This window comes from Cimex lectularius, unplaced genomic scaffold (assembly GCF_000648675.2).
Source record: "Cimex lectularius strain Harlan isolate CLEC.00 unplaced genomic scaffold, Clec_2.1 scaffold206, whole genome shotgun sequence".
Classification (NCBI taxonomy): Eukaryota; Metazoa; Arthropoda; class Insecta; order Hemiptera; family Cimicidae; genus Cimex; species Cimex lectularius.
The window spans coordinates 237217-263226 of record NW_019392762.1 but is presented as its reverse complement, the minus strand read 5'-3'; the positions used below and the strand labels follow the sequence as shown (position 1 = coordinate 263226).

At 37.2% G+C, this 26010-nt stretch overlaps 2 protein-coding genes across 2 annotated transcripts in view; one reads left to right on the top strand and one right to left on the bottom strand.

The window, feature by feature from the left end:
* Positions 1–26010, bottom strand: part of LOC106670987 (ski oncogene) — a 194456-nt gene that overhangs the window by 16648 nt on the left and 151798 nt on the right. The gene's annotated exons all lie outside the window — the stretch shown is intronic.
* Positions 13324–26010, top strand: part of LOC112127075 — a 234897-nt gene continuing 222210 nt past the window's right edge. Inside the window, exon 1 of the mRNA XM_024227398.1 lies at positions 13324–13597. Coding sequence (XP_024083166.1) covers positions 13458–13597 — 140 coding nt within the window. The 5' untranslated portion in view covers positions 13324–13457. The remainder of the gene's footprint in view (positions 13598–26010) is intronic.

Below are 26010 nucleotides of genomic sequence, written 5' to 3'. Positions count from 1 at the left end.
TCAAATCTGCCAATTTTCTCTCTCTCTCGCTCTCTCTCTCTCTTTCTCTCTCTCGGTATCAATCTATTTATCCCATCTATCAAACTCACTTTTACTTTCTATCAACCTCCCTCCTTCTCTCTCAGTGTATCAATCTATCTATCTATCCCATCAATGAATCTCACTTTTACTTTCTGTCAGCCACCCTCATTTCTCTTTCTCTCAACCACCCTCCTTTTCTCTTTCTCTCAGCCTCCCTCCTTCTCTCTCTCTCTCTCTCTCTCTCTCTCTCTCTCTCTCTCTCTCTCTCTCTATCTCTGTCTGTATCAATCCATCTATCCCATCAATCAATCTCACTCTTACTTTCTCTGAGCCTTCCTCCTTCTCTCTCTCTCTCTCTCTCTCTCTCTCTCTCTCTCTTTCTTTCTTAATTGATCGATAAGAGGATCTATCTAACATGATAACAATAGGTTTTTTCAACTAATAACGTATTTTGAACTACCTTTATTATAAATAATCTTATGCTGATGGTGTATTTTGTTTGGGAAATAAATTTGCTTACGGTTTTAGGAAGACTATGAAATGATAAAAGTCGTCTTTTTAAATGTTGTTGTTGTTGTTAACAAAGAGGGCAGAGGTAATCCCTTTGTTTGTGTTTAGCACATTCCCCTACCGATTACTCCAGAGGTATTTTTATCCGAATTAGTCGGCGACAACGGGGGGGGGGGTGAGTTGACCTACTAAACGTGGTAAAATCGATGTGTGTTTATTTGCCTAGTTCGGATCTTACTATTTAAAGGGAAATGCGATATCGCCCTGGAACACGGAAAGGCCCGGGGACGGGGGCGGGCCCATTATCCCAGGGCGAATTTCGGCTCCCGGGCCGGGTTTTGACGAATTCGGCCGTGGCGGGGGCGGTGAGGGGATGTGGGGCAGTGGGTACTGGGTGAGGGATGCCGCTCGCACCCCCGCAGCCGCCCCCGCAATGGCGGCCAAGTTCAAGGTTAGGCCGATCAATAGCCCGCCGCCCCCGCCACCGCCCCGCCCTCGGGTCTCGGCTATTCCGTCCCAGTCGTCCCTCGCACATCGGGGAAACTGGGAAAACGGAAACCAGCGGAAATCGGGGGAGGGGACAACCTCGGAAATTTTTCACCCGCGACGCCCACTCAAGACTTTCTCACTTCAAATATACTTTATTTTAATATTTCTCCTTTTTCTATTACACTTAATTCTATAAAACGAACCACGAATTAATTCCAAACGTAGATTCCTTATCCTTACACGTAGGTTATTTCACAATGCCCAATCTACTAACGTGCCCGACAGATAAAATTGCGATGCAAACCTGACTCAAGGTTGAACTACAATTTGCCTCTTATTTTCTTGTGTGAACAAGGATTTTTAAACTTATAGTCTACAGTCTTATAGTTTAGACTGAGGACTGATCTGGAATCCTCACAGAAGGCAAATTAACATAAGATTTGGCAAACTATAAAAGCTTTTAGCATAAGCGGCAAAGCACAACTAACTCTAAACAAGACCAGTGACAAGTTTGTTATAAGGTAGTTCCAACTGTACAACTAATAAATTGTCAAAGCTCCTTGCCATTTACCTAACGCACTGTTCACCTTGACCATTCCTTTTGACAAATTATCCGAAAAAAGTCCACATCAAAGTCTCCTTCTTCAAGCCATAGAAATTTTGAGCAAAAACTGTAGTGTGAATAACTAAGGACGCATCTTTCAAATTAAAAACACGACAGAAAGTGAAAAAAGATAAAAATTTCGAACAGTTTCCTGAAAGACCCCTCACTCACTGAGGTAAAGCAATTAAAGTCAGTTTAACTTCAATAAGCCCCTTATAGTGGAATTAAAACTGAATTAGACTTAACTCCAATGAAATTGGCCATTTTGATGATTTTGAAAAGCCCATCGAAACAAGCGATATTGTTTTCAGAAGTATCCCATTGTTATATTTTGTGAATGACAAAGTTCACGGCATAAAGCACAAAAACAATGGAAGTGAATATTTTTTAGGCAAAAGCAGTGCAAAAACCAAGAACAAAAAACCTGAAACGAGCCAAGTTAGTCGTTTACGGTAAAAAACCAAAAATAGAACCAAAGTGGATCTTTTTTAGGCAAAAACAGTGTAAAACCAGAAATAAAAAAACCTGAAACGAGCCAAGTTAGTTATTTACGGTGTATAAACCAAAAATAGGCTCAAAGTTTATCTTTTTTAGGCAAAAACAGTGTAAAAGCAAGAACAAAAACACCCGAAACGAGCCACGTTAGTCATTTATGGTATAAAACCAAAGTTATAACGAAAATGGATCTTTTTAGGCAAAAACAGCGTAAAACCAGGAACAAAAAACCTGAAACGAGTCAAATTAGTCATTTACGGTATGAAACAAAGATAAACTGGCAAAACTGTAAAAAGGAGAACAATAAAACCTGAAAAAAAGCCTAGTTAATCATTTACGGTATACAACCGTAAATTCGAAAAGCCCATCGAAACAAGCGATTTGATTTCAAAAGGATGCTTTTTGGTTGTGAATGACAAAGTTGGAGAAAATATAGTCCGAGAGTCCGAGTGTTACCGTCGGTCGAGATTCCAACCTCACACTTAATTTTTTTTTGGTAATCCAATTAATTTAATTTATAATCCAAAGCTTCATTTCAGAGACGGATTTATGGCGTTATCTCCGTCAGATGCGGCCTCGTGTGGTTGTGCCATATGACGCCTCCGGGGGGATTTGCATACGGTTGCAGTATTATAATTAATATGTAAAACATCTAAATGTTAAATTATTTTCCGCTCTTATGTGCCTCGATGACAATTAGAATCCGAGGGATTAATTCAAAACTGGGGAGGTTCATTAACTCCCTTTTGGAAAAGCCAGTTTCTGTTCTGCGCCTTTGATTCAAAATTGTGAAGTTTTTCTTTTTTTTCTCTTCGCGATAATGAGATTTTATGATATAACCATAGACCTTGTTTGATATAAAACCAAATTATCTCAGCCTTAGCAATTATCTCTTCTCTTCCCCCTCGACCAAATTTTATTTTAATTAAATTTTTAATTAAGTATACGTTAGCTTTTTTCAATAAAAAAAAGAACTATTAATTATAACATAGTAAAATAAAATATTAAAAAATCTCAAGAAATTTGTTTCTTAATGAACCCTTTTATGTGGATCGCGCTCAAGTGTAAATTTTTAGTTAAGCTGTTTTTAATAATAAGGAAAAATTCTTTTATCGCCAATTATTATCGTTTCGAAATCGTTTAGGGCCTATGTCGGACGGCCAGAAAGGATGAGCAAAACTGAAACCGGCGGCTAATGGCATAATCCCCAGTCATGCGATATTTTCCTCACATTCTTCCACCGCCTGTTACCATCTGAATTTCGCATCTCATGCGTGACTGGGAAATACTATAAAAGAGGGCCTATGATTTTTTTTTTTAAATTTGCTCCCTCTTTTTGAAAACATACGTATGATTTTCATACGGGCGTCACATTTTGCTGGAAACCGACAGAGGATACCCCTGCCTCACATCGATTTTTGTAAAGTTTAAATTAAGAAAGTTTAAAAGACCGGGTGAAAAACGTTAATTAGCCATTGAAGAAAACCAAGTTGGCTCAACAAAATGAAGTGAGCTTATTGAATACTTTAAGCATTCCATCGTCTGCGCACATCGAAGAAATAGTTCCTAAGAAACTAAAATTACTATTAACAATGACACAAAGGCTTTACATTAAGAAACTATTGCTACAAATTTATCATTTGGATCCACAAAACTTACAGTAGTAAGATTTCATCAAAATTTAATGAAAATCAAAATGATTTTAAGGAAAATCGAAAATGAAAATCGCGAATTTAGAGGACTTTCATGTTTTTTATATATTGTGTGTTTGTTCCTTTGATGGCCTGGGTCTAAAGAAAATTAATTTTAGGCAATGTGCTCTCTCTCTCTCTCTCTCTCTCTCTCTCTCTCTCTCTCTCTACATCTCTGACACTCTTCTCTCTCCGACACTCGCTCTTTTTTTTTCTTTCTCTCCCTGACACTTTATCTATTTCTTTCTCGATCTGACATTCACTTTTTTCTCTCTTTGACCTACTATTTCTTTCATTCTCGCTTTGACACACTCCCTCGTTCCCCTTTGAGACACACCCACTCACTTTCTTTCTTTCTCTCTCTCTCTCTCTCTCTCTCTCTCTCTCTCTCTCTGACCCTCCCTCATACTCCCTCTTTCTTTCCCGATCTGACACTCACTGTTTTTTCCTTTTCTCTCCATGACCCCTATCTCGCCTGTCTGACTATTTTTCTGTCTGTCTCTTTCTCTCGCTCGCTCGCTCTCTCTCTCTCTCTCTCTCCTCTCTCTCTCTCTCTCTCTCTCTCTCTCTCTCTCTCTCTCTCTCTCTCTGACACTAGCTCGCGGGTTTTCCCTCTCTGTCACCCGCTCGCTCTACCTCTTTCTATCTTGTTCTTCTCACCCCCTTTCACTCTCTCATCTCTCTCATTCTCTCTCTCTCAATTTCACTATTTCTCTCTTCTCCTACTCTCTCCCCTCTCACTCTCACTTTCTCTCGCGCGCGCTCTCTCTCTCTGGCACTAGCTCGCGGTTTTTCCCTCTGTCACTCGCTCGCTCTATCTCTTTTTATCTTGTCCTTCTCATTCCATATCACTCTCTCTTTCTCTCTCTCACTATTTCATTATTTCTCTATTCTCACTATCTCTCTATATATCTATCTCTGTCTCTATCTCTCTCTCGCTTTGTATCTATCTTTATACTTATGTATATATCTTTCACTCTGACTCCCCCAGTTTCAATGACCTCTACCCTCTCTTTTCTCCATTTTTTCTTTCTTTCTTCTTTTCACTCTAGCGTTATACTTTCTCGCCATTTGTGTGGAAGTGATTAACCCCTAATATTAATTTAAAATTTACGTTTGCAATAATATTATAATTAAACGTTTTGACTTTATTGGCAGAACTGCGTCATTTTCTTTTATTTGTTCGCTGGATGTCACAATCAAATAGTATTAAAATATATTATTTTTAAAACAATAAGATAAATAAAAAGAATATCAATGTCGGAATTTCGTGGAATGAGTGCATGTCAAATGTCAAATAAATGGGACTCGTGAATAAATAATATCTAAAAAAAAAAATATATAAGTCCGTTAAGTATTATATTTCTCAGAGAAAAAGTAAAAATGAGAAACGTTGGCATTTACGTTATAAGGAGTGAAAATAGGATGTCAGACGTCTAATAAATGTGCCTCCTAAAATGAAAATAAGTCTAATAATACGTTCCACTGTGGAAAACTGACGTATTTGACAAATGGAATTGTTTCATTTCGAATTATGGTTGGTAATATCATGTAAATAGTTTTATAAAAGCAATAACACAAAGATTATATTGATTTTTTGAGACAAATATTGTGATGAGACCGTTGGAGATTCAGTGAGGCTTTCTCAGCCGACAAGTTCATATTGAAAGAATAATTAAGCAGAGGAAAGGGGTTTTTATTTCCGCAGCCGCAGAAATCGAACGTATGGTAATCGACCATCTACACGATCCGAATAATTCATAGAAAGTAGTCTAGCCGTCTCGCACAAGATGTAAGGATCTAAATGAGTCATTTGGGAGTGCTGGCCGGTGTTCAGCTGCAACTGGATCGTTAGACAAAAGGCGGCCTTGATTGCACGGCTGCTGGGGGGGATCCAGCATTAGCAATGCCGGCAACGTTTACCATTAGGTAACACGGAAGTGGACAATGGCATCTGTAATTACACAGAGCACAGCTAATGGCTGTTCTATTACGACAGGCGGTCGCGATTTCGAATGAAATACCCTCATCTCCAATGAAAATGTTCATTTTGGCCCATCTGTTCGTCAAATCCAAAAACGTGTAGTTAATTTTTTAATGTAACTCCACCTAATCACATTATAAAAACAAGAACACCAAAACATGAAAGGAGTCTAGTTAGTTATTTATCGCAAAAACTTGAAACGAGCCAAGTTAGCATAAAACCAAAGATATAACCAAAATGGATCTTTCTTAGGCAAAAACAATGTAAAACCAGGAAATAAAATCTGAAGAAAGCCTAGATAGTCATTTACGGTATAAAACCAAAAATAGAGTCAAAATGGATCTTTTATAGGCAAAAACAGTGTAAAAACAAGAACAGAAAATCTGAAAAAAGCCTAGATAGTCATTTCCGGTATAAAACAAAAAAAACCAAAGTGGATCTTTTTAGGCAAAAACAGTGTTAAAAACAAGAGCAATAAAGCCTGCAAAAAAGCCTAGTTAGTCATTTATGGTACACGAAGGGCACCAAAGAGGATCTTTTTAGGCAAAAACAGCGTAAAACTAGGAATATAAAACCTGAAAAAAGCCTAGATAGTCATTTACGGTACACGAAGAGCACCAAAGAGGATCTTTTTTAGGCAAAAACAGCGTTAAACGAGAACCAAAAAACCCTGCAAAAAGCCTAGTTAGTTATTTACGGTGTATAAACCAAAAATAGGCTCAAAGTTTATATTTTTTAGGCAAAAACAGTGTATAACCAAGAATAAAAACACCCGAAACGACCCAAGTCATTTACTGTATAAAGCGAAAATGAACCAAAGTTGATGTTTATTTAATCAGAAGTGGTGTAAAAAAGAACCCATCATTCTATTTATTTATTATTTTATACAAATATAAAGTAAAAAACGGAAATGAACCGAAAAGAACCTGTGTGGATCGATTTTTTAGGCAAAAACAGTACAAAAAAAAGAACAAAACCCTGAAAAGAACCCTGTTGGTCATTTACTGTATAAAACAAAAAAGAACCCAAGTTGATATTTTTTTGTCAAAAGTCATGTTATTTAGGCAAAAATGGTGCAAAAAAAAGAACAACACGCTGAAAAGAAACTTGTAGTCATTTACTCTATACAACCATCGCCAAAAAACCATGTTGATCTTTATTTAGTCAAAAGTGATGTAAAAAAAGAACCCATGACTTTTTATCCAAATACAGTAAAAAACCGAAATAAACCGAACAGAACCTATGTGGATCAATTTTTTAGGCAGAGACAGACAAAAAAAGAACAAAACCCTGAAAAGAACCTTGTTAGTCATTTACGGTATAAAACCAAAGAACCAAAGTTGATCTTTATTCAGTCAAAAGTAGTGTAAAAGAAGGACCCATGATTTACTATCCAAATACAGGGAAAACCGAAATATTTTTGGTATTCGCTTTAAAATGTGGGGTTTAAGAATAAAAGAAGAGCATTGCGAGAAATCAGAGCCTGGATTCAAGCATTAAAGCGGTTCGTTTTTAAAGATAAGGCTAATTGCTCCGAGCCTAGGATAATTACGGCTAGGAAATGGCTACTGTCTCGATCATAAGCGAGATCCATGGCGAAATATCCCACTCATTATGAGCTCAGTTATGCACGACCTCTCGATCCCTTTCATTTTCGGCCTACCGTTTAGGGAAGGCTGTGCTCATTTTTTTAACAAGTTTTTATCAGCCGAGAAGCCTTTCCGGAGGTCGACGGTTTTTCCAACAACAATTACTTTGCAATTCGAGGGGCTAGGTATTTTGATCTTTTTTCCGAGTTTCTAGTTATAATTAGTCGTAATGGTCTAATTTGATAGCAAAATTAAAAACTCCAACACAACGATGATAGGCAGACGAAAATTATCAGTGATGACTAAACAAAAGATTCACATCAATCAGATCTCTATGCTATTAAAGACAAACAAAATGTATTATGGGTGACAGTGATGATTGAAAATTATTGATGGCATATGATTCAATTTTAGTAATTGATTTTAATTCTCCATTATTATTATTGTTATTACATTCCGACTTGTTTAGCTTAAGTCAATTCTGTCAAGTTGAAACTGTGCTTTTACGTGTTATTTGGGCGTGAAATGCAAACGAGCGACAACGGTTGTCAATTCTGCACAGTACTAATTGAAAACGTGTACGTGTTTATTGTCGAAAAATAGCCGGCCCTTCAACAACAAATATCACACCGTGTACACTTAAGAAATAATGCCAATTGAAATTCCCCCGACGCTTTTGTGACAAATGGAACGAATTGTCATAATTCCGATACTTCAAATTTTATGAAGGATTGTTGAAAAGTTGTAATATTTGTGAACGTGGTATCTAAATAATTCGAAGTATTTTCACCATTTTCATATGAAATTTTTTGGTTAAGGTTCGTTGTCAAATATTTTATTTTCCAATTTTACTCCTGAAGTGAAAGCGAGTACAAAGAGAGAATAAGCGAGAGAAAATGGTTCTTGTAAAAGAGAGAAACAACGATTGAAAAAGAACTAACGAGAGATAGAGAAAGAGAGGTAGATGTTGAAAGAGAAAAAAGAGCGTAACTGTCGGAAAAGGAAAAAACATGATACTGAGAGAGCGTGCCTTTCGGAGAATGAGAGATAAAAATAGAGGGACAGATTAACGGAGAGAGAAATAAAGCAACGGTTAAAGAGAAATTTGATTGGATTTATTTTTACAATCTCGCAGAGTTAGGTCAATTACACTCAACGAGAAACGAACATTTTACAATTAGACCTTACATACATGAACTTCTAGATATCATATGTATACAATATATAAAAAAAATAAAAAAAATTTAAGCTGAATGTGGAACAGTAATAATAAATAAATAAAAATTTACATAAATGTAAATTTCATCTGGTAAAACATTGATACTTGTATATATATACTTGTTATAACAACGATTTTTTTATATTTTACAGAATTAAATCTGGTATTGAGAAGTGTTTTATACTCCTTATGCTGGTTGTAACACATTTAACATGATGTTGAAAAGTAGTATCGATATATTTAGCTTGTTGAAAATGTATTGAATTTAAAACAATATTAATAATGGGTGCTTTATGAAGTCGGTCATATTTTAAAAAATTTAGCGTTATTTTTGTAAATTTAATTAAATGATTTATTTTTTGAGAGGGAGTGAAAGAGAGAGAGAATGGGACCTTTTAGTGAGAGAGACAGAGAAATAGCAATTGTCAAAGAAAGAGAGAGGAGAGAAATAAAGCAAGCGTCAGAGAGAGAGAGAGAGAGAGAAAAAAAAGAAAGAGAGAGAGAGCGAGAGAGAAAGAGAGAGAGAAAAAGAGAGAGAGAGAAAGGTAGTGAGTGATAGAGAGGGAGGTTCTTGTAAGTGCTTGGATTTTCTCTATTTTGTTATCAGGTTTTTTGGTTGTGATCCTTTCCTAAATATTTTTATCTTCCTGATTACTTTTCATATTAGGTAACATTTTTATACTGAACACACCAACACTTTTATGTTGAATTATATTCAGGACCTTAAAATAAAATTCGGCCCGTTTTATTAGGAACACCGGAGGATATATTTTTTGTTTTTCTCATTGTAGACAAAAAAAATATCTGGGGGAAAATATCCTTCTTGTTCTCGCCATGGGCCCCCGCGCACAAGGGAGATGACGGTGTCCCATTTAGAGTTGTCATGTAAAACGCGGCGAAAAGAAGACTGTACGGTCGAAAAGGGGGAGGCGAGAGAGGCCAACGTCCTCTTGTTGTTTTGCTCTTTATTGTTGTCCTCAGCTGTGCGGTTGTGCCGTTCTATTCCTGTGCCCGCTGCACTACCAGGACATATGTAAAGGCACAATTCCGACCCGGCAAATACCGCTTATATTTAGAACCGAGGACGCAAACCCGAGCCAAATCACGCGGTCGATTTCAATTTTTTTTAATAATTTTTTTTTATGTTTGTTCCTTAACCCATTCGTCGAAATGTCCAATTTTTTTAATGTACAGTCAATTTATGACTATTTATCTTTTATTGCATATAAGAAATAATTAAAAGTTTAAATACAAGTAATACTCAACACCAGGACGGTGTCGGGTCTGTTAACCAAGTTATGTGTGCTATTTCGTGTTCATTTATTTGCAGGAATTGGTTCAATAACTATTTATGCTATTTGTTCTAAATGCAAGCGTTCGGAAAAAGTCAGAAGAAAGAAACAGGTTAGATTAAGAAAATAAAGGTGTAAAAAGTAGTCAAAACTGGATCCTGGACGTGATATTGATGCCTTCGTAGTAAGAAAAGGTATATTGAGTGAATGTCAAACGGGTTTCCGTAGAGTCTAAAAGTGATAACTTGTCTTGTTAAATATCATTAATATCAAGCTGGCAAGGCCTAAACATGGACTTAAAAGCCGCATTTGATGGTATAGATCGTAGTGGTCTTTTGTTCAGGATCGGTAACTAGGGCATCTCTAGAAAAATTTTTGAAAATCCTAAAATCCCTTTTCTCAGACTCAGCATTAGAGGTCCGAGGGCGTGAAGGTATATACGATTTTTTCGAGATTAATTGTGGTGTTAGGCAGGGTTGTCTACTCAGTCCGGTTCTGTTCGCGCTCTTTCTCGATGACCTCCCCTCGACCATTGAATGTGGAGTCCGAATAGGCAACGTTAGTATAAAAATACTACTCTATGCAGACGATATTGTCATTTAGGCAGATACTGCGCATGGACGACAACATAATATTAAAATATTCTAATCATATTGCACCCAGTGGAACTGACGTTTAATCTCAAATTGTCCGAATTCATGAGGTGGTGAACGAATATCACTTATTATATCAATTTATTTTAAACCTTGGAGTTAAGCTTACCTTTCAATTATACTGGTCAAACCATATGAAAATCTCACGTGCTAAAATTGCTCTCTGTAAAACCTGGGTCCCATTGACGAAACAGGAAGTGGTTCTGATCCACTTGAAATTTAATGTATTCAACTCGGTATGTCGTTCAATCATCCGTTACGGTTGACAGATGTGGAGCTACAACAAGATTTGTTATTTGTAAGTTATTTGCTCTTCCTAACCCATTCCTAACCTCATCCCAAACTTCATGATTTACTTAGGAACATCCGCTGACCTGATTTATATATATACCTTAAAACTCCACTTCTCATTTAGTTAAAAAAAATTCCCTGTAAACAAAATTGGCTAAAATAACAGCGAAGTCATCAGGACTAAAGACCTCCTGGTATGCCCAATCGATTAGGCTCTATCAACGTTTTGGAGTAACCTGACCCACCTACGAAAACCTAGCTGATTGGCCAGCTCTTTTGTCAGTTCTGCTATCTAGAAATAAGATACGGCATCGGGATTGCTTGCTTACTCCGGGATCGTCGCTTAAATTTTCCTTATGTAAAGACGACTCATCCGCACACCTTACTTCATCTACTGAGAGAGAAGCTAAATTCTCTTAGTTTATCAGACTTAAGATGGCTATAGATAAGGTTGTTACACTTGGGATCTTTCACACTCTCTAGAAACGTACTGTTAAATCTGTTGGATTGCTCAGATACCCGGGCGCTCACTCAGTACATCTTCGCCTGGAAATATAGGTTAGACCTAGTTATGGAAGTCTATTTTTGACCCCTCCAATTCATTCCAATTTCTTTTATTTATTATATGATTTTACTATATGCGATTTTTTGTCACTTTACGATTAAGACTTTTCTCCCATGTTTGTTGTTTATGTATTTTCACTATTATTTTTAACATGTTTTTTTTTTTGTATCCTAGCATATAGCAAATAATGTTAAAACCTTGATTTATTTCTGTTCTCTTTATTATTATTTTTATTATTTACTCTGTATTCTTATTTTCGTAACGACCTCCGGCAGACGGATCCATACCTGTAGTATGCTATGTACATAATGATATAGCTATTGGGTTGTCCGGAAAATAATGCAGGATTTTGGTATTAAACAAAAAAAAAGAAACTAGTTACTTTAAAGCAATGTTCTTTAATCAAAANATGAGTAATCCTGTAAACGTAAACAGAATATTTTATATAGATTTTTTTTAATGAAAACTTAAAATCCTGCATTATTTTCCGGACAACCCAATATATTAAATATAAAAAGAATTAAAAAAAAACTGGATAAAAGTTCACTTTTAAACATATCTACCCGCTCTTCCTTTTACAAAATACCCAAATCAAGTATGAAGTTTTATCACTTCTAATATATTTATTAAGATTGAGTAGGCTTGATTTTTTTTTTTACAAAAACAACAATTAAATAATTATACAAATGTATCCGAGGACATTTATTGGGACGAGCTTCACCGGCTTTATCGCCATATAAATAAGATATAAAGCTTGTAAAAAGACGTGAAATGGGGCGGAAAAAGGGAGAAATCCAAAGTGAAAATTTAATCATCGCCACGTGGCGCGGGGGACGGGGAGAAATCGAAAAATGGAATGATTAAAGTCGCAAGGAAAGGGAAAAAAAGGGCGTTACGAATTGGTACCCGGGACTTGGCCATCCGTGGTCTGGCAACGAGGCCCGTCCTGAAAAATATTGGCAACGCCGCGGCCCTGGAGAGAGAGATGAGAAAGAGCGAAACGAAGCATAAACTGCCCTTGGCCTCCTCGGGATCGGCAATGGCAATCCAGGAGGAGAAGGGAAGGAAGATCGTACGCGTATCCAGGAGAAGGGCGTCCTCCCCACAACGGGATTAATTAACATCTCCAATATAAACATCAACCGGCTAATTGATGTTGGCGAGCTCTCTTATCGGATCAATTCCATCACTTTCCTCTAGATATGGGCATAATATCTTGTATATTACGCTGTCGCGTTTACCGAAAGACAATTGGTACATACCAACATAAAAAAAACTTCCATTAATCCAAACCTTCATTGATCAAAAAATGATACTAATTCTTCATACTTATACTTAAATTATTGCTCACATAATCATTCACACATCTAGATTATTCTTAGCAACATTGCCAAAATGGTTTATAGGGGGGGAGGAGTGAGAGAGAAAGAGAAAGAGAGAGAGAGAAAGAGAAAGAGAAAGAGAGAGAGAGAAAGAGAGAGAGAGAGAGAGAGATAGAGAGAGAGAGAGAGAGAGAGAGAGAGAGATAGAGAGAGAGAGAGAGAGAGAGAGAGAGAGATAGGCAAATAGAGGGGGGCAGAAAGAGAGAGTGTTTAAGAGAAAGAAATGTAAAGAAATAAAGGAGCAGAGAAAGAGAGATAGTTAAATAGAGGTGGACAGGAAGAAAGAAAGAAAGAAAGAAAGAAAGAGAGAGAGAGAGAGAGAGAGAGAGAGAGAGAGAGAGAGAGAGAGTGAGAGAAAGAAATGTAAAGAAATAAAGGAGCAGAGAAAGAGAGATAGTCAAATAGAGGTGGACAGAAAGAAAGAAAGAGAGAGGGTGAGAGAGAGAGAGAGAGAGAGAGAGAGAGAGAGAGAGAGCTAAAGAAATAAAGGGGTACAGAAAGAGAAAGAGATAGTCAAATAGAGGGGGAGAGAAAGAAAGAAAGAAAGAGAGAGAGTGAGTGAGTGAGAGACATAGTCAAATAGAGGGGGACAGAAAGAGATAGAGGGCGGGAGAGAGTGTGTATGTGAGAGGGTAAACAAGACAAAAAGAGATATCATAAAGTGTCGTGGGGATGAGAGACTTAGAGATTAATTATTTCAAAACCATGTTCAAATTTCCTCCAATTCTTTCTAAAACTTCTGTTTTTCTTTTTTTTCAGGTAAGCGGCCGTATTCCACATAGAAGTTTACGCGTTAACAACATGAAAAACAGGTAAGTCCGTAAAAAATTTACAGTTGGCCCTTTTTTTTAAACAATTTATTTGTATACCACAATTACGGTTTTCCATTTCATATTACATTGTAAACATGTGTCGACCCGGGGAATCCGACGGGGGGGGGGTAATTTCGTACAATCCCCGCGTGTTGGATGGAGAAAGCAAGACGAAAAATGTGAGCTGGTGGAACAAGGAAACGGTCCTTTGGGCCGTGGTCTGGGCCGGACCGGTCCTGAATGGCCTTGGCTCGAGATTGCAGGCGTCCATCCTTGGGATGTTCGTCTCGTCCGACGTTTCAGATAAAGGACCGACTCCCGGCGAACCCCGTTCAACGACGATTCGTCAAAACACGGCATTCCTTTCAGCCTTATCCCAACGAAGCAGACAGACAGACAGGAACAGTGGGGGCAGACAGGGATAATAGCTATTTACTGTCACATCCTGTTACGAACAACAACTAGGATACCTTTCATTGCATATTGTGTTAAATTAATACAATATCATAACAATCATTGTGCTTTATTCAAATGCTTAAAGTAAAATTTAAAAAAATCTTTATGACTGCATGCCTATAAGATCTTATGAGATGCATAGGGCATTCACCTACCACTCATCACATGGTACTTTACATTTTGATTATTTTAATTTAAGGATATTTGTCGCTATCAGGATAAATATATTTTTTGGGCGTGTATTTCAACAATGGTTAGACCAATTTGGTTTAAATTTACTATGGCCTGTTTCACGTGGAACCCCATTGCTCCCATCAGTCCCTAATTAGGGGTAATCATCCTCAGTCTTTAATCCTACCTCTCAGTACGATTTTCTCTACGATCCCGAACCAAACTTTAATAGGATACGGCCTGAATTTTTTTTTGTATTTGAGGAATAGACACACGGAATTTAAATTGTGAGATTTCTTCTTGCGATGGTGGCCCTGAAATTTTTGTCGTTTCTGATCATTTTGATGGTTTGACGCGTAGAATTTCATGTCATTTAATAACGTTAATTAGTGGAAAAACTTAAATTTTTTTCTCGAAAATCAGAAAATTTTATTTTTGATTATCCAAAGTCGAATATTTCCTTTTTGTGAATATTCGTGAAAATCGTGAGATTTCTTCTTTAGTTGGTGGTCATGAACGTTTTGTCTTTTCTGATCATTTTGGTCGGCTTACCCATCAAATTTCATGTCATTTAATAACGTTAAACAGTGGAAAAATTTAAATTTTTTTCTCGAAAATCAGAAAATTTTATTTTTCATTAGCCAAAGTCGAATATCCATTTTTTGTGAATATTCGTGAAAATTGAGAGATTTCTTCTTGGCTTGGTGGTCGTGAACGTTTTGTCCTTTCTGATCATTTTGGTATTCTGACGCGTCAAATTTCATATCATTTAATAGCATTAAATAATGGAAAAATTTAAGTTTTTTTAAAAAATCAGAACATATTATTTTGGATTATCCAAAGTCTAATATTCCTTTTTTTGTGAATATTCGTGAAAATTTGGAGATTTCTTCTCGAGATGGTGGTCATGAACGTTTTGCCCTTTCTGATCATTTTGGTGGCCTGACGCATCAAATTTCATGTCGTATAATAACGTTAAATAATGGAAAAATTTAAGTTTTTTTTCTTCGAAAATCAGAAAATTTTATTTTTAATTATTCAAAGTCGAATATTTCCTTTTTGTGAATATTCGTGAAAATCGTGAGATTTCTTCTTGACTTGGTTGTCATGAACGTTTTGTCCTTTCTGATCATTTTGGTCGGCTTACCCATCAAATTTCATATCATTTAATAACGTTAAATAGTGGAAAAATTTAAATTTTTTTTCTCGAAAATCAGAAAATTTTATTTTTGATTGTCCAAAGTCAAATATTTCCTTTTTGTGAATATTCGTGAAAATTGTGAGATTTCTTCTTCAGACGGTAGTCCTGAACGTTTTACCCTTTAAAATCATTTTGGTGGTCTTACCCATCAATTTTTATGTCATTTAATAACGTTGGACTGGCATGGAATGGAAAAATTTAAGTTTTTTCTCAAAAATCAGAAAATTTTATTTTGGATTATCCAAAGACTAATATCCATTTTTTGTGAATATTCGTGAAAATTGAGAGATTTCTTCTTGACTTGGTGGTCGTGAACGTTTTGTCCTTTCTGATCATTTTGGTATTCTGACGCGTCAAATTTCATATCATTTAATAGTATTAAATAATGGAAAAATTTAAGTTTTTTCTCAAAAATCAGAATATGTGGTTATCTAAAGTCGAATATTCCTTTTTGAACGCGGTTTTTTTTATCCAGCGGCGCAGGTTTCGGGTTCTTCTTTGTTCGAAAGCCAGTCTTTGAAGTTTGAAAAGCCAACAAATTAAAGTCCGAGGATATTCAGGTCTTGGTTTTCTCATTGTGGACGGTTTCCTGGTGGCGAAGAGGGGATTTGGCGCCTGAACACGGGCCTAAGTCTGCGCCCGACGGCCCCGCACATTTCGGCCGTCCGACTGGTCCAAAATATTTTTTCCAGGGGGGGGGTCCTTGAAAATTCCAGGATTTTCGGATGGACGCGGCTTCGGGTCGTCGATCGTACACCCGGGAACCAAGGACGGTGTCACGTAGCCACAGATCTCAGTATCATCCCATGGGGAACCTTTATTTGTTGTCTACCAAACATAGCGAAAACAGGCGGACATTCATGGAAAACTGTCAAATTATTCGTCGGAAAACGACTAAGTTTTAAAAAAATCGAAAGGATAAAACTTAGATTTAGTAAAAAACCTTCCGCCTATTGCCCAAGTTTATATCCGTTTTACGACAGCCTCACCTATTCTGTTAGGTCAGCCGTTCGACGCCTCCTAGGAATTAACGAACTATTTCCCATGAAACTCTCTCGTGTTTGTTACACAAAGAACTGGTTTTTAATAAATAAAAATAAGAGGGCAATTTCATTGAAATGATTTTCTGATAAGAAAATTTAATTAAACAAAAAAAGTCCCGTCATAAGGCCATCATTCCTTCAAAAAAAGACATAAACATTTGAAGATCTTCCTCATGGAAGAGAAAAAAAAACAGGTGTTACCAAACCCCAAAAATATTTTAATTCCGATACCGGCGTAGTGGAGGCGTCATCCCGTTTTATGGTCATGTTGGAAATGAGAGCGTTATGCTAATGGCCTTCATTACAGTTTCAAACCCCTCAAGACAGAGGAATGAACTATTTAGGTCCGACCGCTGTCAAAAGAAATAAAATAAATTATTCCGTTTAAAATGTTATTACCAGTGATAAACAAAGGCCGATTTGGAGCCTAGATAAAATAACAGGGTATTGATTTTTTTAAAAATCAACTCTAGTCTTCAAAATTTAGTGAAATATTCTGTTACTCTAGTGTGTTAAGTTTTCTATAAGAACTGCATGACTGAAAGTTTGAACAGTCGAAAGATTGTTTTCCAGCACTGGCTAATAGAGGATAATGACACCGGCACTAATTGCTGTCGTTCAACGTGTAACGCTTCTATAACTGTTGGTCATGTTGTGACTGCGACGCTTAAACAGCTAAAAGATGGGCAAAATATTTTTTAAAAACGGACTGGTCAAAATAGTCCAATAAACCGTGAAAGACCAAACATCTTTTGTTTTCAAACATCAATATCGCCTGTTGATAATTTTTTAATGAAGGTTATCGACCTTAAAGCGATCGCTATTAATCTTTGGTAAACAATAAACAAAACATAAAATTAAATCATGGTCAAACGGGAGAGTTAAGCGCAAAAATAAAATACAGGGTGAATTGCTACTCGTGCTACAAACTTCTCCAGTAGATTCTTGACCCTAAAATGAACAAAAAAGTTCATATTGACCATGGTCCGATTCTCAACCATTTCAGAGTAATTTCGCTTTTTATCGATTTTGAAAGATATCACGTCCTGGCGTCGGAAAATCGTGATATCTTTTAATCTAAACATTTCTCTTAAAATCTATAAGCACCGTTGAAATCCCCGTTAATTTTTAGAGAGAATCAAAATCATAATTCCATTGAAATTTTTTAATTTAATTTAATGCCCATTTAGTATGTAATGCTTAAGAAGTTTACAAACAGCTAGAAGGTCAAGGAAGAAAGACCCAAACGTTTTGCCACCTTCATCTTCTTATTGAAAAATTAACGGGGATTTCAACGGTGCTTATAGATTTTAAGAGAAATGTTTAGATTAAAAGATATCACGATTTTCCGACGCCAGGACGTGATATCTTTCAAAATCGATAAAAAGCGAAATTACTCTGAAATGGTTGAGAATCGGACCATGGTCAATATGAACTTTTTTGTTCATTTTAGGGTCAAGAATCTACTGGTGAAGTTTGTAGCACGAGTAGCAAGTCACTCTCAAACATTAGCAATCCTTGAACCACCATTTTTTCTCTTTTTGTCATCAACATCTTGGTCTCACAACCACTAAATAAGAAAATGACGAGTGCGTTGGAAGCGTTATTAAATCAGGTAGTTTTCCTCAAATTTGCTGCCTTCTGAGACTAAAATTAGAAACTCTGGATTACTTTATACACTTTCCGATTTACACAATTTTCCACTCTTTTTGTAGTTCTGGCTGAAATAAAACACAAAAAATTAGCCCAAACATTTTGCCACCGTCATCTTCTTATTGAAAAATTAACGGGAATTTCAACGGTGCTATTAGATTTTCAGAGAAATGTTTAGATTAAAAGATATCACGATTTTCCGACGCCAGGACGTGATATCTTTCAAAATCGATAAAAAGCGAAATTACTCTGAAATGGTTGAGAATCGGACCATGGACAATATGAACTTTTTTGTTCATTTTAGGGTGAAGAATCTACTGGAGAAGTTTGTAGCACGAGTAGCAATTCACCCTGTATAGTTTAGTCGATCATTTTGGGTCTGTCAGAAGATAGCCATCCTCAATAGTGGTTCAGGATTATATCAAGGAGAGGCAATTATAATAAACCATTTATATTCCATCCCCCCAAGCAATATCTGCACTGGGGTTTGCTGCACCTAGTCTGTCTATATACCACTGATATGTCCAATTCCGTGTCCAATCATTCTAGTCCTACAACGTCCTAGGTATGAAAGTTCTGCTGTTCGCTTACTTAAGTTTTGTTTCAACTGCCTTTTCTCGTGCTTCTGTCTTGAAATAGAGTCAATTGAAGAGAGGAATTATTCGTAACTGATTTTTTGCAACTTGGTATGCCGCTAACGGTTCAGGGTTGATAAGCGTCCTCATGGAACTCTCCTTCGTCAATTTATCGGACTCATTTTTGCCTCTCCACCCCGGAGTCCATCATTCATGTTCTCGCCATCTCCAGCTTAGGTGTAGGGATATAATCAGGGAGAGGCAATAATCAACTAAAAACTTCGCAGTGCATTACCCCACAGATTTCAATAATTTCATGAATAATTTGGTATGACAGATTCTCTCTTTTATACCGAGAGAATTCGTTTTACGATAATTATATTAGGCTGGACAATATAACCTGGGTATTGGTAAAATATGGACAGCTGTTTGATGAAAATAGATCTTTTTTTTTACCAAACCTTGCTGTTTGTGTGTTATTCTTGATTGCTCAAAAATGTATTAAAAAACGAATGATCAAATAACAAACAAGCACCTGATATGACAGTAAAAGACCATTCGAAATAGATAATCGTTTTATACCTGTAACTTATAAAAGATTCCTGCGGTTGTCCTGAGACCAGGACGTCTTGAGACCACTAATGATACCCAGGGTTATTGGCAAAATATTGCCAGGTACCAAGCCATAAAATCAGTTTAAAACCTTTTATCCCTGGATCACAAACTCGTAAAAAGACAAGATTGAACCACACAGACTCACTGAAGGAGCTGAAACGCATCTGACAGACCAGTCCAAGATGGTCGCCTATTTTTGCCTGTAACTTAACAGTTTTAGTTTGATGGGCTAGCCTATATGTCATTTAATCCTTTCATCTTCAACCCACCAATGATAACCTGGGCTAATGATAAAATATTGGCAGGCTCCAATCCAAAATTCATCTTGTTTGGCATGCTTAACCCTGCTGACTTTGTGCTGTTAGATGCTCAAACCAACCTTAAATTCATATTGTCGCTTATTTATACATTTGTAACGAAGACACCTATGACGATGGCAAGAAGCTGAAACTCGTCTGACAGATCAGCTCAAGTTGGTTAACTTATTTTTGCATGTAACATACAGCTATATCTTCTTTGGTGGATCCGTGCGTTATTTTCTCTTTCATCTTCAACCCACCAACATTAACGTGGAATTTATGTAAAATATTGACATGTACCAGGCCAAAAATGTCTTTGATACGCCAAACCCTGCTGTAAATCTGGTCACCGATGCTTTGCTGAGTCCAACCTCGCCTTGTTCTTCCTGGATTATAAACTTGTACAGAAGAAACAGACCCATCATTGAAGACGGCGAGAAGCCGAATCGTCTGATTGATCTATTAAATATTGGACTTTTTGCCTTGGATGGTTCATCTGTATGTTATTTTGTCAATTCCTCTTTAGATAAACACTTAAAATAGCGAAATGCTGAACCAACTTACGAACTGGACATGATAAGCCTGGATTATTATTGGTTAAATATTTACCGTTGAAGATGGAACCCCAACCTTGTCTGACGCATCAAACCAGTGAGGTTAGCCATACCTGTATATTCGGAAACGATGGAAATCTCATACCAACAGGGAAATGTTAACAGATTTATACCTCTCGACTAGACCGTTGAGTGATTTCATCTTGCCTCGAGATTTGTGCCTCCTCGGCTTAAATTGAAAATTGCCATTTGACGTTGGCGTCTCCGAAAGTAATCTCCATTCTAATCAATCTCCTCTTTGGGACGCTCGCTTTTCGCTTAAGTCTAAAATGTATAACATGTCGGATAACAAACGAACTTGATCCGAAAGTTAAAATTACTACTCCACTTTTGTAACCCGAAGTAAGAGGAGTTAATTAATACAAGTTCGGAAGAGGAGGCCAAGTTTAGTTAACTAACTCGCTAATGAATCAACTTTACCGCAGTTTCCCTTCAGGAGATAAATGGGAACTACTGTTTACGAGTAAATGATGGAAATGTTACATAATAGTTGCCGAACACGGCCCACCCGAAAAAGCGATCTAATTAAACCCCGCGATGCAAAAACCACATCCCCGTGCCAAAGGGTAAACAAGGTTTGTTGGATTTTCCTAATTAATTTTTGCCCGTAAAACCGGTCCCGTCAAGTAAACCCGTCCCCCGACTGATGGGCTTTTCAAGTTTTTACCTCAAATCCAAAAGCTTTAGTGATAAGCGGCGAAAGGTCCCAGGGGAACGCGAGCTACTTGTTTTTCTTTTATCCTTTCTCTAATCCCCAGGGTTTGCCTTAAAACAAAGAAACCCGACGTTATATTATTCAAAAATAAAGAAAAACCTTAAAAATCCATTGATAAATTTCTCATTTATAAAGTATTATAAAATAAGGATTAAACGCGTCCTCCGAGTGTTAAACGCGTTAATCCTTAACAAGCTTGGAATACGCTTCGGGCATTGCATTGTTTATGTTGCCCCAGATTGGCATGCTCTCTTGTTGCGAAGGGTCTCGGGACGAATCGAAAATCCACACACGTCCTAAGCCCCTGGAAACCCTTTTAAACTTTTCATATCGACTTTCAATTTGCGGAAGCTTTCCATCGGAAAACTCTCATCTTTTAACTGTTCAATAGACATGAGGACAAGAAAATAAATAGATGGCGTAGTGGAAGCTCATCGACAACAGGTCAAATAGCCGTTGACGAACAAATTCGTTTTAGAACTTTTTTATAGTTTTTCACCAATTCAACGAAAAAAGTAAAATTAGTCGAACCACGAAATTATTGCCCAAATGGTCATGGTTTTAAACATCGAGGTAAAAAATTTTGTTTTATAAATTGACTTTCTATGTTGACGCTATGATTGGGTCGTAAGGGCAAAACGTGAAAACCGCTTCGGATGGGAAATTGGAACCACCCGTTTCGACTGTAATAGATGTCACTGTAACCACCGGAGTCGCTTTCTAACAAATGTTGACACAATTGAACGGCAAAAATCAAAGTTGATTTGCCCGGGTGGAAACTCGACGAGGAACTTTTAACCGTCCCATCCGTTGAACAAATTGTACTAGTATGTTCACCCAGCGTTTTCAAGACTGAGAAAAAAGATGGACGATTAATTTTTCAATTTTCTATGTACTAAACGCTTTTCTAGGTGCTATAGGCTACTTTACAAGCTAATGGAGTTCAGTTACATATCAAAAAATGGACATTTGTCTCTGTTTTCCCTAAAAACTGTTTTCGATATTCTACGGACGTTCTTCGTACGAACATCGTATCTGCTTAGACTTTTGGGTCGAACTTGCTTAGAATAGGATTTCCTAAGTACCTTGGCCTAATCGTGACCAACTATCAAACTATTGTCGACTTTCTACGGACGATTTTTTCAGGAGGGTCTGAGTTGATTTTTGGGTGTTAAAGTGCTCAAAAAAGGGTTTTCAAGGCACCATAGATTTTTCAGCTATTGCAGGACAATTTAAATTACAAAATTCCCTGCCTTAGCTAGAAAATTATTGTTTAGTTTCTAAGAATGTACGTCGTAAAAGCCTCATGTCTTTAAAGTTGTCTTTTGCGGTCTGAATCTCTTAGAAAAGGCCTTACTAGGGTATTATCACCAATTCCAAACTATTGCAGAGCAGTTGACTACTAAAAAAATACACTGCTGTCTTTATCTCCAATAAAAAAAAACTAGTGTCGACTTTCTACGAACAGGTTGTATAGGAGTCTCGTGTCTGTCTGTGGAGTGGGCTTTTTTGGTCTTTATTATACAGAAAAGGCTTTCCTAGGTACCGTAACCTTTTAGTATTTAGTGCAGAACAATTGTATACTAACAAATGCACAGTAATCTCTGCCTCCACTAGAAAATTATTGTTTAGTTTCTAAGAATATCCTTCCCAGGACCCTCGTGTCTCAATATTTATCTTTCGCGGTCTTAACATCTCAGAAATGGCTTTTATAGATACCATAGCCTTTTAGTAGCTATTGCAAAGCAGTTGTGTACTAACAAATGCACAGTATCTCTGCTTCCCCTAGAAATCTATTGTTTAGTTACTAAGAATGTCCTTCACAAGACCCTCGTGTCTCAATAGTTATCTTTCGCGGTCTTAACATCTCAGAAAATGTTTTTATAGATACCATAGTCATTTAGTATCTATAGCAGAAGAGTTGTGTATTAACAAATGCACAGTTATCTCTGCACCGATAGAAAATTATTGTTTAGTTTCTAAGAATATCCTTCCCAGGACCCTCGTGTCTCAATATTTATCTTTCGCGGTCTTAATATCTCTGAAATGGCTTTTATAGATACCATAGTCTTTTAGTATCTATAGCAGAACAGTTGTGTATTAACAAATGTACAGTTATCTCTGCTTCCCCTAGAAATCTATTGTTTAGTTACTAAGAATGTCCTTCACAAGACCCTCGTGTCTCAATAGTTATCTTTCGCGGTCTTAACATCTCAGAAAATGTTTTTATAGATACCATAGCCTTTTAGTATCTATGGCAGAACAGTTGTGTACTAACAAATGCACAGTTATCTCTGCTTCCCCTAGAAATCTATTGTTTAGTTACTAAGAATGTCCTTCTCAAAACACTCGTGTCTCAATAGTTATCTTTCGCGGTCTTAACATTTCAGAAAATGCTTTTATAGATATCATAGCCTTTTAGTATCTATTGCAGAACAGTTATTTACTAACAAATGCACAGTTATCTCGGTCTCCACTAGAAAACTATTGTCGACCTTCTTCTAACGCTCTTCAAAGTTGCCTCGTGTCTGTAAAGTTGACTTTCTGTGTCTTAATTGCTCGGAGAATGCTTTCCTAGATACCTTGGCCTTTTCTGTAGTAAAATAATTGTAGAGGAAAAAATGCTCTTTTGTTTTTGTCCCTTTTGTTTACTTTTTACCAAGGGACTCATATGACTGAAGTTCTACATTTCGAGATGTTTCACTATGTTCTTGAATGTTGTACGTTTTGTGTATTTATTTGGACGCAGATTTTGCTGACGATTACCTCTGATTACATGTACGAAACGTGTTGCACAATTGACGTGCCTGTCTGGTGTACTTTTCTATTATTACTTCTTGTCAAGGCCGGAGGGGATGGAGTTGGTCAGGCTAGTAAAAGGGGGAGAGCCTTGCGTAACCCGAGTTGCAGAAGGAACCCCATTAACAACGGCTGGGACGTCTAATGCATCTGAAAGGACAAGTGCACCTTCCAAGGACGGCCATCTACTCCTCTTGTTGATTTTAATTAACTTTATCGAAACACCCTTCCGGCCGAGGCGTACAATTACGCCTGTTTAATCACAAGCGGGGAGGAAATGCACGTCTTGTAAATTCTCGCTCTTCCTTTTTACGAGCCAATTTTTCAACTTGGTAATTACACGGGATAACGTCATCCAGGGGAATTTACATTTTTGCTGTGATCCGATCCGACTGTCTACCATCTGTACGATATTTTATGACTTCGAACAACTGCCAGACTTTAATATACCCCATCTCAACTTAGAAAATTAGTTTTAAACCAGATGTACAAGTTGTAACTAAAGTTAACGTTTCCCACTGCAGACGTTAAACGTAATCGACAGTCAAATGGTGAAATTCTCCAACAGGTTCTTGTTCTCTGGTCGGATATTTGGCGTACATAACTAATTTAAAATACAAAACCCGCTGATTTGTTCTGTGGACGCTTTTTTCTCCACTTAGCCATCTTCAGTGTTTATGGGATAAAAGAATACGATTCGCAGATTAAAGCACAGAACAATTGCCTAAGATTGTAGCTCTTTTCTTTACCTGTAACTTATAAAAATTCTTCTACGGTTTGTTTTTTATGTTTTTCGGCCCTTTTTCCACGTTTTCAATATACAACTTGGTGTTATAAGATCCTTTTTATCATATCTGCCAAACGTTACTTGTTGGCCCAATTTTCTTTGCTCTACCGGACAAGTATCGGTTTTTCCTCATTTTCAGTTGTGAGTTCCACTGACATCTGCCAGGCGTACAGTCCTTTATAATTTTACAAAGGTGCATTGGCAAAATGCCGAAAAGGACCCTGACAAGACCAGGGATGCAAAATAGACCAGGAAACCACTCAGCTACGTACAAGTTAAATGGGAGACCTAGCTAAAAGGGATTCCCCCTTTCATTATATGAGCTTGATAGTATACAGTAGAAAAACCGCCAGCCAGATGGCCAACTTTTTTATTTTTTTTATCTTTGGTGTGTTGGATTGAAGAAGCTGTCTCACCTCGCTTATACCCCACCATGACATCATCCAGTGACTCCTTAATATTGAGTTTAGATCAAGTTACTAACAGTTACATGCGCATTGCGACCAAAATTGGTTTACTGTTCCTTGAGTTTATACCAGACATTTTTATAACGGTTTTATCCTTCTTTGCTTTACCCCTCCAAGGACTAGGTAATAGGTATCTCAGTTTGCATAGGCGTTTCAAGAGAAGACATGATCCTTTATTTGTTCTTCTTCCTAGCAAGCTCTACCATTCCTATTGTTAGTTTCTGCGGTAGTCGGTTAATGAAATTTTTCGCCTATGTTCTGGATTCCCATAGAACGGAGGACTTATCCACCCTAGAAATTCCTTTACTAAACGTTCGTCTCATGTGTCTAACCTTTCAGGCCTTGGTTTTTCTCTGCCAGGAGTGTTAATCTCAGCCCGAATCCGCAGTTTCTTCTTCTTCCAGGCAATATTGCTAGTTTCTGCCGTTCCGAGTCTGTATGATCGTGGAGTCTGCAGTGCCGAATCAGCAGTCCTTTCATTCTAGACCTAAAATATCCTAGGTTTAGGAGCTTAGTTAAGTTCCTATAATGGTCCTTAATGAGCTTTTTGCCTCTGTTTTGAACTCATATTGAACCAAGAACCCAATACATAGACTAAGTATGATTTTTCCAAGACTTTGAAAGGAGGACTTAACGTGTGTTCTTCACTTCTTAACCATTCCTCTACTTGGAGTATGAATATCAGCATTCATCCACGTTTTATTCTTGTTGCTTCAGAAGTCTGCCGTAACCAATCAGCAATCCTTTCACTCTAGTCCTTCCCCTACCAGGAGTATTAATATCAGATTGCATCCGCAGTTTATTCTTGTTGGTTGGTTTTGTTGTTTTCCATAATATGTGCCAACGCCCTTGATGGAGTCCCCAAACCTCTCTGGTACTTCCTATGAGGTAGTTGCTTTTAAATCCGCCTTAAATTATGAAACATATGTTCTAGGTGAGTTTTTAAGATTGAAAAAATCCTTCAAACAAACAAAACCTAGACAATATAAGGATGATCAGAAACGACCAACCTACAGGT